This window comes from Podarcis liolepis, assembly GCF_965112155.1.
Source record: "Podarcis liolepis genome assembly, chromosome: 17".
In the NCBI taxonomy this organism is placed as follows: Eukaryota; Metazoa; Chordata; class Lepidosauria; order Squamata; family Lacertidae; genus Podarcis; species Podarcis liolepis.
Window position 1 is genome coordinate 37,753,444 of NC_139571.1, and position 17,549 is coordinate 37,770,992.

The following is a 17,549-nucleotide window of genomic DNA, read 5'->3' on the forward strand; positions in this document are numbered from 1 at the left end:
AGATGGATCTCAGTCTCTGTTCTTTCCCCTCTTCTTCCCAGCACACCTTCCTAAGGATACTCTTTTCCCATCACTTCACACATGCATCTCATCACCTTGGCAACCTCTGTCTGCCCAGGTCCAAGATTCCTCTTCGATGGGCCATCAACACCTTATGCCAGGGGTCAGCAACCTTTTTCAGCCATGGGCCGGTCCACCGTCCCTCAGACCATGTGGTGGGCCGGACTATTTTTTTTGGGGGGGGGGGGGATGAACGAATTCCTATGCCCCACAAATAACCCAGAGATGCATTTTAAAGAAAGCACACATTCTACTCATGTAAAAACACCAGGCAGGCCCCACAGATAACCCAGAGATGCATTTTAAATAAAAGGACACATTCTACTCATGTAAAAACACGCTTATTCCTGGACTGTCCGCGGATTGAGAAGGCAATTGGGCCGCATCCGGCCCCTGGGCCTTAGGTTGCCTAGCCCTGCCTTATGCCATGTAAATGCATCTAACCCAGGAGAGACCCAGCTTGTGTTTTCCCACAGGCTTCCAATCTTCCCTTCAATACTCCAAATAATCAAAATCCTACCATTTGTAGGGTTTAGGAGGTCCCCCCCAAAAATCTATGACAATATTTAAAAGCTCCCAGCTGGGGTTAGATCTCAACAGGTGAAGAAATTTGTTAAGGAAACAACTTGTGTATCTTGCTCTGGGCCATAATGAAGGTTGTGTTATTACTAGTTTAATAAAAAATAAAAAAATCAGCCTCATTCAACTGTGGCTTCCTATTCTGGTTGTTTAAGAGAAGTTTATATAAAAAGGGAGGAAACCTAAGGACAGTTAATTAATTGCATAGTGCTTATGAAAATGATTGGTGGTAGTGATTATATTATGACTAGTGGAGCAGCAATAAAAACTGCTAGCACACCTACAAAGCTAAGCAGGGTCTGATAGGGTTTCTAGTTGGATGGGGGACTGTGTCTTGAAATTCCTGCCTTGCAGGGGGTTGGACTAGATGACCCTCGGGTCCCTTTAAGCTCTATGATTCGAAAGTTAGTTATTTTTAAATTCTTCTAATACGAAGCAGAAAAGTTGCTTCCCATGCTGTGTCAGCCAACAGTCTTTGCTTTATTGCTTGTGCAAGTTGCTTGACCTGAAGAAAAAAAAGTGTCACTCATTCTCTTATATAAATATACTTTAAGCCAGTGTGGTGTTGTGGTTAAGAGTGGTGGACTCGTAATCTGGTGAACCGGGTTCGCATCTCCGCTCCTCCACATTCAGCTGCTGGGTGACCTTGGGCCAGTCACACTTCTCTGAAGTCTCTCAGCCCCACTCACCTCACAGAGTGTTTGTTGTGGGGGAGGAAGGGAAAGAAGAATGTTAGCCGCTTTGAGGCTCCTTAGGGTAGTGATAAAGCGGGATATCAAATCCAAACTCCTCCTCTTCTTCTTCTATTAGCTACAGAACAGAATATTACAGAGTCTTTCCCCTCACTTACACTGAAGTGAGTCAGTGGGCAGAATCAAAGGGCCTTTCTGTCACTGTCCGTTCAAAATATGGTCCACATGAAAAGTGAATTGCCAGTGTTATCTGCCACAATCATCTAATGTTACGTTGAGATGGGGGGGGGTCAAGAAGGCAATGGAACGGACATCTTGTTTCCAACTGCGCAGCTCTTGTTCAAAATCATAGGGTTTTCTTTTTGTAATATTTTGAACCAAACCCCAGAGTGGCTGTACAGATACAGCCCATTATGCATTAAATGTGTGTTGCTTTATAATGTTCCTGAAGGAAGCACATTTGTCTAGCCTTTGCAGACAGAAGAAGCCACATTGTTTTGTACTGAACAGATAGATTTTTTACATTAGATACTGTGTCGGTCTTGTTCTGGCTATTATGGACAGCTTAGCCAGAGTCTTTTGTTTACAGAGTGGGAGGAGACTTTTCCATACAAAGACTCCAGTCTGACCAGAGGCATCCTGTACACCTTTCTCATCCTGTACAGAAAGGGGTTTTCAGCAACTGCAAATATGTTATGCAAGTTTGGGGTGGGGCAGAGACTGCATCTGCCAAGGTCATCTTCTGCATAGCTGTTAGATAGTCAGAGTGAACCTAAGCAGGTGTTGGTGTGTTGAGTTTCTGGATGCAGACCTTCTAAGTGTCCCTGTTTTCCAGGGACAGTCCTGGATTTACAGAAGCCATCCCGGTTTCTGATTTGGTCCTGGAATGTCCCACTTTTCCTTAAAGGTAAAGGTAAAGGGACCCCTGACCATTTGGTCCAGTCGTGACCGACTCTGGGGTTGCGGCGCTCATCTCACTTTATTGGCCGAGGGAGCCGGCGTACAGCTTCCGGGTCATGTGGCCAGCATGACTAAGCCGCTTCTGGTGAACCAGAGCAGCGCACGGAAACGCCATTTACCTTCCCGTCAGAGCAGTACCTATTTATCTACTTCCACTGGTGTGCTTTCAAACTGCTAGGTGGGCAGGAGCAGGGACTGAGCAACGGGAGCTCACCCCGTTGTGGGGATTCGAACCACCAATCTTCTGATCAGCAAGTCCTAGGCTCTGTGGTTTAACCCACAGCGCCACCCGCGTCCCGCTTTTCCTTAGGACATCCTTCTTTTCCTCAGAAAAATGTTGGTGGGTATGGTAAGATGTCCCTACTTCTATCGGAGAAACGCTGGAGGGTATGGAGTTACACAACCCCCAAGCCATTTAAAAACTTCCCTAAACAGTGGTACCTTGGTTCTCAAACTTAATCCGTTCTGGAAGTCCATTCCAAAACCAAAGCGTTCCAAAACCAATGCACGCTTTCCCATAGAAAGCAGTGCAAAACAGATAAATCTGTTCCAGACTTTTAAAAGCAACCCCTAAAACAGCAATTTAACATGGATTTTACTATCCAACGAGACCATCGCTCCATAAAATGAAAGCAATAAACAATGTACTGCAATCACACAACCAATCCATCAGTAGCTGAACTGGGTTCTACGCAGTCACAAAAACAGAACAAAAAAAGAGCCACAAAAACAAAAACACAAAATAAATAGCAAAACCAGACAGACACTCAAAACAGAAGTGTGGCACTCAAAATGGAGCAAAAAAAAAAAAAAGGTCACAAACGGGAACACTTGCTTCCGGGTTTGCAGTGTTTGGGTTCCAAGTTGTTTGAGTACCAAGGCATTTGAGAGTCAAGATACCACTGTACAGAATCATAGAATCATAGAATCATAGAGTTGGAAGAGACCACAAGGGCCATCGAGTCTAACCCCCTGCCAAGCAGGAAACACCATCAGAGCACTCCTGACATATGGTTGTCAAGCCTCTGCTTAAAGACCTCCAAAGGAGGAGACTCCACCACACTCCTTGGCAGCAAATTCCACTGTCAAACAGCTCTTACTGTCAGGAAGTTCTTCCTAATGTTTAGGTGGAATCTTCTTTCTTGTAGTTTGGATCCACTGCTCCGTGTCCGCTTCTCTGGAGCAGCAGAAAACAACCTTTCTCCCTCCTCTATGTGACATCCTTTTATATATTTCAACATGGCTATCATATCACCCCTTAACCTCCTCTTCTCCAGGCTAAACATGCCCAGCTCCCTTAGCCGTTCCTCATAAGGCATCGTTTCCAGGCCTTTGACCACTTTGGTTGCCCTCCTCTGGACACGTTCCAGTTTGTCAGTGTCCTTCTTGAACTGTGGTGCCCAGAACTGGACACAGTACTCCAGGTGAGCTCTGACCAGAGCAGAATACAGTGGCACTATTACTTCCCTTGATCTAGATGCTATACTCCTATTGATGCAGCCCAGAATTGCATTGGCTTTTTTAGTTGCCGCGTCACACTGTTGGCTCATGTCAAGTTTGTGGTCAATCAAGACTCCTAGATCCTTTTCACATGTACTGCTCTCAAGCCAGGTGTCCCCCATCTTGTATTTGTGCCTCTCATTTTTTTTTGCCCAAGTGCAATACTTTACATTTCTCCTTGTTAAAATTCATCTTGTTTGTTTTGGCCCAGTTCTCTAATCTGTCAAGGTCATTTTGAAGTGTGATCCTGTCCTCTGGGGTGTTAGCCACCCCTCCCAGTTTGGTGTCATCTGCAAATTTGATCAGGATGCCCTTGAGTCCATCATCCAAGTCGTTGATAAAGATGTTGAATAAGACCGGGCCCAAGACAGAACCCTGTGGCACCCCACTAGTCACTAGGGATGCATTCAGATGTCTTCTAAAGGTTGTATAGTTACTTATCTCCTTGGCTGAGGGGACGCTTGGAGGGTTTGTTCTCAATTTTTTAATGAGGGACTCTGCTTCCTGCCACAAACCTTAATGGTGCACATTGTCCCTTGTGTTCCCGGGATAGGATGTACTGCAGGAAAACAGGTTTTGCAAACACACACACGCCTCCAGCAGCAGAAACCGATGTGATTTACCAGCCCGTAGAAAGGAGCAAAATGTCGGGTGGCCTGTGACTACCAGCCCTTCTTGTGCATTTCCCAACAGAAAGGGGCTCTTTGGATGCAACTGACGTGCTTGCTGCAGTTCCCACGCTGACAAGGCTGGACTGCTTGATATCTGCGTCCAAATGGCAACTGACGTGTTTCTAACAATCGGCGTGGCTAATGCAAGGGATTGGCTCCGATGGGATTTCACAGTTCTCGACGCTCCTGTCCTTGAAATGATGGGAAAGCATCATGTGCCTTCAGCTGGCAATTATCACAGGCAGTGCATCTCTCGGCCCATCACAAAAGCTTTTAAGCTTGTCAGCTATAGCTTTAGGATTCCCACCCCCACCCCCCACCTTCCTAAGGTCTGTTTTGCAAGCCTGGTTTTTTTAATGATCATGATGTGGCAAGAAAGTGGTTCTTTCCTGCTTAAAGTATATGTATTACATTTAAGCACTTCTGCTACAAGGAGATCGTTTAAGGAGCCCAGGGTCATTGGGAAAGAGTTCTGTGTTGGTTTTTGCAAGGGCAGTGAGTGTGGGGATGGAGGAGGAATTTGATTCGGTATGCATTTAAAGCCAACTCTGTCAAACTTGGACTTTTCAAAACAATATAAGAACCGAAACACAGCTATCCTTCAAAATTCTCACTCCTCCGAATTTTGCAATGCACTTCTGCAACCAAACAATAATTACAAAAATGAATATATATTAAGAAGCAGATACATAGCTGTCAACTTACAGATTTGAAAATATGGGACCAGCAGGCTCGAAAATAAGGGATCAGCAGCCAGAACAGACAGTGGGGCAGATAGCATAGTCTGTGGCAGAAGATGAACTGCAGAGGAATAGAAACAGGGCTGCCTATGGTGAAGTGGAGTGCAGAATGATTCCTTTCTCCATCTCTAGTCGCAACCTAGCAAAGGAATTGACCAAGCATAAGCTGTGCAGCCGTCATTTGCTCTCTCATTGCAATGCTCACTGAGACCTAAATGTTCTTTTCATCTGGAGCCATAGAAACTGAAGGTGACTAGTTGTGTGTGCCAGTAGAACAGGAGCGGTTAAGCTCTGATCCTCCATCATCCCTGACCAATGGCCATGCCGGTTGGGGCTGGTGGAAGCTGAGCAGAATAGCATCTGCAGGTTCCTCATCCCTGCACTAGAACATCAGTGGAGACTGTTATGTACTGAAGTTCTCACCCTGGGCCAGCAGGGGGATACTGTAGATAGTTATGCAAATAAGGGATCAAAAGTGACTTTCAGTGATTGGATAGTTTTAGAAAATTGTTACAGTTACATTGTACTGGAGCTCTATATTAGCAGGCTGACTGAACCCTTCAGTTCAGTTCAGTTCTGTCCTGGCCTGTGAATAAACAAGAGCTGTTTGAAGAATCGCTGTGTCGTCTGATATGTTCACCCACAACTTAACACAGACATTCTGTTGTTCCTTTTTTAAAGTTGTGGCACAGGCAATAATTGCCAGCATATTCAGCTTATGCTTGATTTCAGGGCATCCAATGGTCTTGAGTTGCAGTAGGGGTAAGAAAATTAAGGAGGCACATGTGTTTTACCCCCAAGGTAAAGGACCCCCGGACAGTTAAGTCCGGTCAAAGGCGACTATGGAGTTGTGGTGCTCGTCTCGCTTTCAGGCTAAGGGAGCTGGGGTTTATCCACAGACAGCTTTCCGGATCATGTGGCCTGCATGACTAGACCACTACTGGCGCAATGGGACACCGTGATGGAAACCAGAGTGCACAGAAACGCCTTTTACCTTTCCACCACAACAGTACCTATTTATCTACTTGCACTGGTGTGCTTTTGAACTGCTAGGTTGGCAGGAGCTGGGACACAGCAACGGGAGCTCACCCCATCCTGGGGATTTGAACCATCGACCTTCTGATCAGCAAGCCCAAGAGGCTCAGTGGTTTAGACCACAGTGCCACCCACGTCCCTCCACCATACTAGAATACTAATATTTGTAGAGCACAAAAAGGGGAAAATATCCTAGACCCATGTTCTACTGAAAGTCTTGTCTGAATTATCACATACTTCTCATCTTCTTGCGCAGGCAGAAAGGCAGATGAACCAATGTCCCAAACACTAAGCAAGAGGTAGCATCCAGAGGCGCGAGCCAATCTCACAAAATGCGAAGCACGTGAACAACTCCGCTGGGTTAAAGCCAACATTAAGTACACACACGTAAGTCTCGCGGCGCGGTTGGATTCAGTTTATTCATTTGGGTTCTGAGTCAGATCATTCATCCTGGGGGAGGGCAGAAAAGCCCAAAGCAAACAGAAGTCATGCTACCTTTTAACCACAGCAAATTTGGAAAGATCATGACAGGTTGATCAATAGCTCCTGAAGTGCTGAGCTCTCTTCCTTTGCAGGCGTGTGCACTTAATTCAGCAGCTTGTTTCGTCCAGGACGGCACTTTTTTTGCATAACTTTGGCCTAAACCTTAGGCCCTAAAGAAAGCTCTAGAAAGGGAGGAGCCATTTTGGTCCAGCTGTGCATTTCAGAAAAGTTAATGGAAATGAATGTTACAGATAGGTAGCCACGTTGGTCTGCCATAGTCAAAATAAAAAAATTCCTTCCAGTAGCACCTTAAAGACCAACTAAGTTAGTTCTTGGTATGAGCTTTCGTGTGCATGCACACTTCTTCAGATACACTGAAACAGAAGTTGCTATCTGCCAATCTCCCATTCCCACCACCCTTCTGAGTAATGCCCCTCCCCACCATCTCACTATATAGAAGGATCTGGCAACTTCTGTTTCAGTGTATCTGAAGAAGTGTGCATGCACACGAAAGCTCATACCAAGAACTAACTTAGTTGGTCTTTAAGGTGCTACTGGAAGAAATTTTTTTATTTTGGAAATGAATGTGCCTTTCTGGACTATTTATTTCCTCGCAGCTAGCACAGAGGAAGCAAACCATGGTCCCTCGCTTAGCATTGTGTCTGAACTCAGGATTGTGGCTTGTTTCACTCCAACGAACCATGGTTGGCAAGCCAAGAACAAACTCGAGCTACAGATTGTGGTTTGTTGAGAGTGAAACAAACCAAAAAGCCCTGATTCGGATACAGTCGTGGTTTGCTTCCTCTGCGTATTAGCAGGGGAAAGCGACAGCCTAGAAAGGCACAAACATGGTGCACCATTAACCATGGCTGGCCACAACGTACATATGAGGCTTGTATGAGGGTTGCGTGGGTCAGTGGGCTACACTATATGGTTACACACCATCCCAATCTCTCAGTGGTGCGAGATTCCAGGAGTCTAGGTGTTTATCCAGGGTTTGTATTTCCTTTGGAAATGAGGCAGTGGAAACTGTGGTGTCTTTATGATATATGGTTAATTTACACACACACATATATATATATACAACCTGAGCCAATGATGGAGGGGCTCACAGCATTACACTTCAATAGGTTCTTGCTTCTCCCGTGGCCACAGTCTTGGATGCCAGCAGAAATCGGAAAGGCCCTCTGTCCCCCTGCTCAGCTTTCTGCGTTTAACCAACACTTTTTCTGTATAGCCTATATCTCAGCCAACTCTGCTTTTTCCCTCCAAACAACCCCCCATGGAAAGGGGAGGCTCTCACTGCCACCCAGCACAGAGTATCTCCTTGTTAATCACCTATTACCTCTTTTTTTATTCTCCCTAATGGCTCTTCTCCAGAGTGATTTCCAGAGCACAGAAAATCTGGTTTGGTCTGTATTTTGACACTGCTAAATTCGGCATCTAGCAGCCCATTTCAGTACTCCAAGCAATGATTAAACCCCAACACTCACTAGACCTAGGAATTTAGCGGAGAATCTGGCACCTGGGAATTTAGGGGAGTCAAGGCACCCACAAACTCATACCATTATGTTACACAACTATCTACGTGTGATTTGCTCACTGTATTTAACAACAATGCGGTTTCTACATGGGAATAGGGCTCTCTTAACAACTGTTCTCCTGCCAACCTAGCAGTTCGAAAGCACGTCAAAGTGCAAGTAGATAAATAGGTACCGCTCTGGCGTTTCTGTGCACTGCTCTGGTTTAGCTAGAAGCAGCTTAGTCATGCTGTCCACATGACGCAGAAGCTGTACGCCAGCTCCCTCGGCCAATAAAGTGAGATGAGCGCCGCAACCCCAGAGTCGTCCACGACTGGACTTAACGATCAGGGGTCCCTTTACCTTTTAACAACTGTTAGCTCTCTTAAACTACAGTTCCCAGGATTCTTTGGGAGAAGTAATGACTGTTTAAAGCGGTACGGTACTGCTTTAACTGTATGGTGCAGATGGAGCCTCAGTGTAGGATGGGAATGAATGAAAAGGACCAGAGAACATTTTGCCTTCAGAGTGTTTTACTAGATAGACTCACGGCTCCCAGAAGTTCAATATTCTTGCTTGTTTGTTTATCTGACTCAGGCAAGTTTACCACCTATGAGAAACTTGATTTGCTGAGAAAATTAGAAATGAGGATATTAATTTAATGCCCTGTGTCATTCGGTATAAACTGCTGTGGAAATGCCTTATCAGCTTCCTCTTCCAGATAGCGTTTCCCTTGGTTTTTGTAACCATAGCAATCTCAGTGCTTGTATTCATTTGACTTGCATCTTTGTGCAGCACGACTCTTATCATGTTCTAAATGGAGCCTTGTTTTCTAATGAACTGGGGTGGTAGGCAAATAAATTTGACTCACTCAATGAGAAAATAACATTCTAAAGAGAAAATGTTCATCAACTGTAGCTCAGAGGGCTCCACCGTAAAGCCACAAATACGGGTAAATGGAATTGTCTGAAAGGTGAAACAAAGATCTTGACTGCCTCTGAAATACCTATGCTAGGAGAGGATATATTTAAAACCATCATCACCCAAACAGCCTTGTAAAAGGTAAAAAAAAAAAAAACATTTACTCACTCATAGTTTCTGTTGCAGAATATCAGATACAGCAGCTTTGTTCAGGCAGGCTTAAAATGGTAATTCGGTTACAAAAGACATGCCTAAGTCTGGTTGAAGGTGGTGTCTGAGCAGTTAAGCTCAGATATGCAGATTGTTCTGACATTTCTGGCTTGGCGTTGAGATGAAGAGGTAAGAGTGAAGAGAGGCAACAAAGGATGCGCGCACACAGACAGGGCCAGATTTGATGAGGTTTGATGAGGCCCTAAGCTACTGAATGGGGCCCTTTATATGTCCAGCTGTCCTTTGTCAACAACAAATTGTCACTGTTTTTTGTGTTGAATATATGCTATATGGTAATTTATGGACCTAATAGGTATCTCGAGCCATTTGCACATGTAGCCATACAACCAGTCCATGCAGAATGTAGGCACCCTATATGTAGAAATGAGCAAACCAGTGATAATTTTAGGGAGCTGGCTAGCAGGGGGAGCCCATTACTCACATAATAGGAGCATACACAACGCAAAACACTGTTGCTGGATGTAGGTTTTATTTTGTTTTTTTATCTTATATTTGGAAATGTACATCCAGGTGTTTTTTTTTCATTTAATTTTTGGGGGGCCCCCAAGAGAATGGGGCCCTAAGCTATAGCTTGCTTAGCTTATACGTAAATCCGGCACTGCGCACAAGTAAGGGGAATATTTATATGGCTACGCCCTTCCCCTGTCAGGGCACAATGGGAGTTCTCTCTAGCAAACTTACAGGAAAGCTCTGAGCTTCAGCTCCTATCATGTGCCTATCTAGAAAACATGCACTGTTGGTTTGAGGTCACATTAAATATCCCACAAGTGTTGCTTTGAGGCGATATGTAAATAGAGCTATTGCATAGGCCAGGAGGAGCTAGAATGGCACCTTTCAGATGCTGCGGAACTACAGTTCCCATCATCCCTGACCATTGGCCATGCTGGCTGGGGCTGATGAGAGTTGGAGTCCCACAACATCCAATGGACACCATGTTGCCTACCCTGGCTTAGGCAGAGTGTGCTGGGCCCGGGGGTAACCCATGAAACATGGACCAGTCCAGAATCCAAAGGTTCCGCTGGGAGTCAGTCCGACAGGGCTGAGGCAGGAAACCAGGCAAGGACAGGTACAGGATCTAGCACACAGCAATGTTGCTCCCGCAACCTGGGGCGGGGTCCGACAGCCTTTTATCTTTGTTGGGATAGCAGCTGGTCCTGATCTCCTGGCCACTCACCTCCCTGTTTCGCCCGAAGGCGAGCACTCCTCCTGCGAGTACTCAGGTCTCTCCTTCTCTCAGACCTTAGTCTCTGCAGCTCGCGAGACGTCGGTGAGTTACTAGACCCAGGGGTCACCTCAGTCTCCCCTGACCCAACCGGTAGTGGAGCAGCTGTAAGTGGTTGCTCAGCTGAAGGCAACGAGGTCATCCCTGCATTTGGAGCCAGGGCAGGCTCCGGCCCCTGACTCGGCCCAGCTGGAGTTTGTTTCAGGGGAACTTGTGCAGACTGGGACTCTTCAGGATCAGGCCCCAGACTAGGTTCAGATGATGCCTGAGGCAAAGGATCCGGTGCAGACTGAATCTCCTCTGGTTCCGAGCCCAGGCCATCACACAGTCTCAATCAAGACCAGGAGGTAATGCTTGCTTAACGATAACTAGCCAAGTGTGAGTCTTGCAAGCTGCCCATTCAATTCAGTATGGGTTTTGCAAGTAGTTTCCTGGCAGACTTTTTGAGTCCGATCTGTCTGTCTTCCCATCTGCAGCCTTAATGACCCACCTGAGACAGCCACCCCATAGCGGAGCCGTCAGTTCTCTCCTTGGGTCAGCCAATTTCTCTAATGAGCTAGAGTTTTCAAAGCAGCAATGGGCTTTGTTTCCATTACGGTCTCTTCATGCACCCAGGACACAGTGTATGTTTCCATACTGAACACTCATCAAAGAACTTGTTCTCTCTCGTAAGACATCCCAGCAAAGAACATTTTCAACCTTCCTGGAACATTTTCAACCTTTCTGGATGTATGCATATTTATGGAGAACAAATACTTTGCCCATGATCGCCACTTTTGCCTTTGTAAAACTTTCCCCTCTGGGTTTTGGTCTCCTGAAGTACCGTCCTGCAATGCATCTTAGACATTCATAATAAAGACCTGAGGAAATTAACATCCAGCAGTTATTCTCCGGATTATACTCCTCTCCCCTTCGCTCTCATGCTTGCCTTGTTCTAGCCAGCTTTTGGGGCCACCAGGATCTAAGCTAGAACTTCTGAGGGCTGAACTTGAGCAGATGCTAACCAGCAATAGAAAAAAGGTTGCAGGTTTCCTCTGGGTGTTACTGTACTTCAAGTCCCACCAGACCAAGTCAATATGACCAATGGTCAGGGAGGATGGGAGTTTAGGTCCAACAATATCTGAAGTATACCTGAAGGAGCGTCTCCACCCCCATCCTTCAGCCCAGACACTGAGGTCCAGCTCTGAGGGCCTTCTGGTGGTTCCCTCACTGTGAGAAGTGAGGCCACAGGGAACCAGGCAGAGGGCCTTCTCGGTGGTGGCACCTGCCCTGTGGAATGCCCTCCCATCAGATGCCAAGGAAATAAACAACTATCTGACTTTTAGAAGACATCCGAAGGCAGCCCTGTTTAGGGAAGTTTTTAATGTTTGATGTTTTATCGTGATTTTAATATTCTGTTGGGAGCTGCCCAGAGTGGCTGGGGAAGCCCAGCCAGATGGATACGGTATAAATAATAAACTGTTGTTGTTGTTGTTGTTGTTGTTGTTGTTGTTGTTGTTGTTATGAGCCATGGGTTCCCTATCCTTGCTGTAGAACTGGACCCTGAACCCTCCTTCAAGCAAATCTGTAGGGACTGTGGCCTCAGATTACCTCTTCCCAGGGAACTCTGGGATATGTAGTTCCGTGATGGGAAGAGGGGTCTCCTAACAACTCTCAGCACCCTTGGCAAACTACAGTTCCCATGATTCTTTGCAGAAGACCATGGCTGTTTAAAGTGATGTGATACTGCTTTAGATGTACAGTGCAGATGGGGCCTAAGCGTTTTGGCTGAAATAATTATTTAAATCCAGTCTCCCTCAGCTCAAACTCAACACACTGGCTCCCTAGTTAGAGATCATTCTTAGAAAAAGATTGCTTTCTCCCTCCCATGTTTCCAAATTACTTTATGCATGCCTACCTTTAAAAAGAGTTTGGAACTCATTATCTACACACCAATAACTTCTGCTTTTAGGTTTACAGAGATAGGTCTTAGTAATAACTCTTAACAAAACCTTGCACATGAAGAATATTTCTGTAACAAAAAGGAATGTGGAGTCTCCTTGCCTGAAGACTCCAAAAGTGAGCCTTCTTGGAGAAAATCCAGTCGTCTTGTCAGCTGATAAAGACATCCTGTGTCCTTTTAAAATGTGCCTTTTTGGGGGGCGGGGGCTATTGAGTTGTTTTTATTTTTATTAGGTATTTTGTGGTTTTATATCTTGATTTTATTCTGTGAACTTCCCTGAGGCTCCCAGGGATAGGGTGGTATATAAATACTAATAATTATAATACTACTAATAATAATAGGGATGGCATGTTTCTTGCACAGGTAAATGGAAGATCTGGAGACACGCAAGGCACGTCGGATAGAGCAGATGGTAGCCAAATGGCTGCGGCGGTCACGGGATCATGCAGCCAGGTAGGTATTTTAAGGAAACGTCATTAAAAAGGAGGGGATGAGGGATACCCTAGTTTCATAGGGGCATAGTTTGGAAGTGGGTGTTTTCTTGCACCTCCTCTTGTCACTTGGGCCTCAGGTGGTAGTTGTGGCAAGCAGTACCTATTACCAGACCCTCGGCTGATATTCCTACGGCAATCCTTTACTATGAAAGTAGCAAACATCCTCAATTTTTATCCTCAATTGTAGCATTTTATGCACTGCAACCTGCTGTGTTTTTTAATGGATTACAGTGGTACCTCTGGATGCGAATGGGATCCGTTCCGGAGCCCTGTTCACATCCAGAAGCAAACGCAACCAGCTCATGCGCGGGTCGCGATTCGCCGCTTCTGCGCATGCGCGTGACATCATTTTTACGGTCTGCGCATGCACAAGCGGCGAAACCCGGAAGTACTGCACTCTGGGTCACCGCAGCACGCAACCCGAAAATACTTACCCCAAAGCTACTTCAACCCGAGGTATGACTGTATAGTTTAGTAATTATTTTCTGTGATTAAGAGTAGATTTCTCTTTCAGCTTTTATTGCAGTGTTTGGGTTTTCCTTTTGATCTTCCTGTCCCTGTCTCCCTCTGCCTCCTGCTTTCATCCTCAAGCCCCTTCTCTTTTCCATTGGCTGATGTAACTTCCCAAGCTGCCCTGCAAGTCCAGGGTGAGCATTGCTATCCCTCCCCACCGAGGCCGGCCCACCTATGAGACAGGGTGAGACAACCACCTTGGGTGGCAAGATCCACAGGGGCAGCAGATCCTGATGTCAATCTTTAGTGACTCTCCCTCCCCCCACGCTGTTTCTGATGCAAATCTTCACTCACCTCTTCTTCCTTGACAGGGAGGGGGCACCATTTTGTGGTTTGCCTCAGGTGGCAAAATGTATTGAGCTGGCCTTGTTTCCTATCTCTTCTCTCTCTTTCTCTTGCATACTGTCGGATGGCAATGGTGGTTGCTCGTGAGTAACCAATCAGGACTCCGACCTGTCTTTTACAGGTTTTATTTTGGTGCAAAACTATTTACAGTGCAGAACCACAAGTTCACGTCTGCCTCAATCGCTAGCAGAATTCGGGAGTGGTCGTTCCCGGGTCCTCCCCCAACATAATAGCTTAGTCACCCCCAGCCTTTTCCTTCCTTCTTTGCATTTTACACCTCTGCACAGGGTGGGCGACGGAAGAGGCATGCTTCCCTCCTGGCCGGCTTGACCAGGAGCGGTGCTGAGGCTCCCAGCAGCATCCTCTGGTCCTTTCACCTCTTCCCCACTGGAGGTGGGGCTTTCCCCACCACAGGAAGAGGAACTGCTTCGCAAGATTTTCGGAGGTTCCCTGTAACCCACTGCCCCTCTGCTTTCCTTCCCTGTTCCAATGGCAATCCACTGACCCATACACACACTCCCCCCACCACTTCCTGTCCAAATCCTGGTTTCCCCTGCCAGTCTTCTCTTTATTCTCCTCTTGTGCCGGTCCCAAGGGTTAACCATGCAGCGAGGTCCGAGTCCAGTCCGAGGTCGAGGGTGCGGTATGGAGGCTGCTCGTCAAAGCTGAAGCGGGGTCCAAGGCAGGGAGTCGTGTGGGGTCAGGAACTCTGGCAGAAGAGCAGGACAGGGTGCAGGCAGGAACAGGCTACCAACAATGTTGCTTCCGCAACCTGGGACGGGGGCTGGCTGGCTTTTATTTGCCCCGAGGCATAGGGCGGCCCCGGTCCACAGATGCCTCGCCTCTCCTGGCCTGGAGGCGAGCACTCCTCCTGCGGGAACTTGGTACCCTCCACCTCTCTGCCCTGCAGCTCAGGAGAGGCTGGAGGGTTACTGGACCCAGAGGCAACCTCACCTTCCCCTGACAGGGCTGGGAGAGGAGCACCTGCAGGCAATGGGTCCTCCATCGCCTCAGGGGTCAGAGCAGCCTCAGCTGATGCCTGCACCTGAGGATCCAGCACAGGTGAGGACCCTTCAGGCTCAAGCCCCAGCCCCGGCTCAGCTGGTTCTGGAGGCGGGGACTCCTGTGCAGGCTGGGATTCCTCAAGTTCAGCCTCCGAGTCCAAATCCCAGGCCATCACACCTCTTCTCACATATCCTTCTGTTCCTGGTCTGCCTGCCTGCCTTTCTTTCTCACACACACCAGGCTGTGTGGTCTCAGAAAATGCCAGCCTCTGCCTCCTGCAATTGCTCCACTCAACACTGCTGCTCTCTGATTTCTCTCTCACCTTCTTTGCCCTCTCTGGGGCATATGCTGAAAGCTGGAGCCTTAATCTATCCAGGCTCCCATGCCAGTGCTTGCTATTCTTTCTGCCTGTCTGCCACTTAAACTATGCTACGTCCTGGCAAGCTCTGGAAGTTGTCACCCTGCGATACCCGGAGTGCTGCCAACATTCCTGTGCCTACTTCCATTATCTCCGCTTCTTTTCATGCCAGCCTCTCCTCCCTCCCTCCCTGGCTGCCCAGGGCACTTGCTGTAAGCAGAAGTCCTAGAATGGCTGAAACAACTTGCCTGCCAACTCTACCCCTTCCTTCCTTGCCGCTGCCTCTCTCTTTCAGCTCCCAGGCTGCCTGCCTGGAGAACAAAGGCTGTGACTTCATCCTGACATTTTCTGATGCAGACAGTGGCTTTTGTGACATCATCCTGGTGTTGCCCACCTGAAGCAGGAACAGGTGGTCCCCTCCCACAGCTGCTGTCCTTCTGGCAGAAAAAAAGGAAAAATGTTATGCCCCAATGCCTGCACATTGTTGTCATTGCCATTACTTATACTCACTGTACAACTAATCCAGAATGCGGCAGCCAGACTGGTGACTGGGAGTGGCCGCCGAGACCATATAACACCGGCCCTGAAAGACCTACATTGGCTTCCAGTACGTTTCCAAGCACGATTCAAAGTGTTGGTGCTGACCTTTAAAGCCCTAAATGGTCTCAGCCCAGTATACCTGAAGGAGCATCTTCACCCCCATTATTCAGCCTGGACACTGAGGTCCAGCTCCGAGGGCCTTCTGGTGGTTCCCTCACTGCGAGCAGGGAGGTTACAGGGAACCAGGCAGAGGGCCTTCTCGGTGGTGACGCCCGCCTTGTGGAACACACTCCCTTCAGATGTCAAGGAAATAAACAACTGTCTGACTTTTAGAAGACATCTGAAGGCAACCCTGTTTAGGGAAGTTTTTAATGTTTGATGTTTTACTGTGTTTTTAATATTCTGTTGGGAACTGCCCAGAGTGACTGGGGAAGCCCAGCCAGATGAGCGGGGTATAAATAACAAAATTACTATTGTTGTTGTAGTAGTAGTAGTATTTGATTCTTGCCCATCAAGATGTTCAGTGGTGGAGAATCTGCCTTGCATACAGAAGATTTCAGGTTCCATCCCCAGTGTCTCTGGGTACATCTGGGAGAGAGCCCTGTCTGAAACCCTGGAGAGCTGAGCCTTCTTCTCTTGGGGGTACCCCAGTTTGTGCCTCTCACCATTCCTCTGTATCCAAGCCAGTGCATGACAGACACTTCCAGACTGTTGCTATTTTCAGGAAGGAATCAATAACGTCCTGGCAAATTCAGGTTGTGAATTTCTAGGCGATTGGGAGGCCCTGTGCAATAGACTCAGTTCTTCAAAAAGATCAGACTTCCTGCAATATGGAAAGTGTCAGAAAAATGCACTGGAAAGCATAATAATAATAATAATAATAATAATAATAATAATAATAATAATAATTTATTTATACCCCGCCCATCTGCCTGGGTTTCCCCAGCCACTCTGGGCGGCTCCCAACAGAATTAAAAGCACTACAGAGTGGGATGGAAAAGGATGCCTTCCTGCATCCCTATGGACAACCTTCTTTTTCATATATAAATTTATTTATTTAATTTTACATAATTAGTTATACATAACAAACATATCAATTCAAACAAACAAACAACCAACACAAAAGGTTATCTCAAACCTTCAGACCTCCATCTGCCCCTCCATGGGTTTCATTTTTATAATTTTGTTCCTGCATCTTTTCCTGTAATCTATCTACTGTAATAATAAATGTCCATAATATCCAATTTACTGTAATCTACTTAATAATAAATGTCCATAATATCCAAAGTCCACATTTCTTTTCAAGTGTTTTTTATATTCCTGCTACTGATTTTAACCGTTTACAGTGATCTCTCAAATATGTTTCAAAGTCATCCCAGTCCTTAATAAAGATTTGGTCTTCCCGATTTCTGATCTTTCCCGTCATTTTTGCCATTTCGGCATATTCCATCAACTTGGTCTGCCTTTCATCTTTGTCTTCTTTCCATCTCTGGCCTGAGAGCATCTTTGCTGCTGTCGCCACATACATAAAAATAAATTTATTATCTTTTGGTAATTCTGCACCTATAATCAGTGGCGTAGCGTGGGGGGTGCAGGGGGGCCGGCCGCACCGGGAGCAACATCTGGGGGTTAGGGTTAGGGGGTGCAAATCCACGGGTTAGGGGGCGCAAATCCACGGGTTAGGGGGCGCAAATCCACGGGTTAGGGGGCACAAATTACTTGCCTTGCCCCGGGTGCT

The 17,549-nt window shown here is 46.7% G+C and overlaps 1 protein-coding gene and 1 long non-coding RNA gene across 5 annotated transcripts in view; both read left to right on the forward strand.

Annotated features, from left to right (window-relative positions):
• LOC310696535 overlaps window positions 1–17,549 on the forward strand; it is a 285,064-nt gene that overhangs the window by 225,124 nt on the left and 42,391 nt on the right. Inside the window, exon 2 of the long non-coding RNA XR_014520621.1 lies at window positions 5,602–5,868. This is a non-coding gene — a long non-coding RNA (uncharacterized lncRNA). The remainder of the gene's footprint in view (window positions 1–5,601; window positions 5,869–17,549) is intronic.
• Window positions 1–17,549, forward strand: part of FRMPD1 (FERM and PDZ domain containing 1) — a 91,293-nt gene that overhangs the window by 39,621 nt on the left and 34,123 nt on the right. For 3 of the 4 annotated variants that reach the window (XR_014520545.1, XR_014520546.1, XM_083481620.1), the window contains exons 2-3: window positions 6,494–6,624; window positions 12,920–13,009. Coding sequence is in view for 2 of the 4 variants with exons in the window: in XM_083481620.1 (XP_083337746.1) it covers window positions 12,924–13,009 (86 nt within the window). In the remaining 2 variants the exon portion in view is untranslated. The remainder of the gene's footprint in view (window positions 1–6,493; window positions 6,625–12,919; window positions 13,010–17,549) is intronic. The other variant, XM_083481621.1, reaches the window with a different exon arrangement.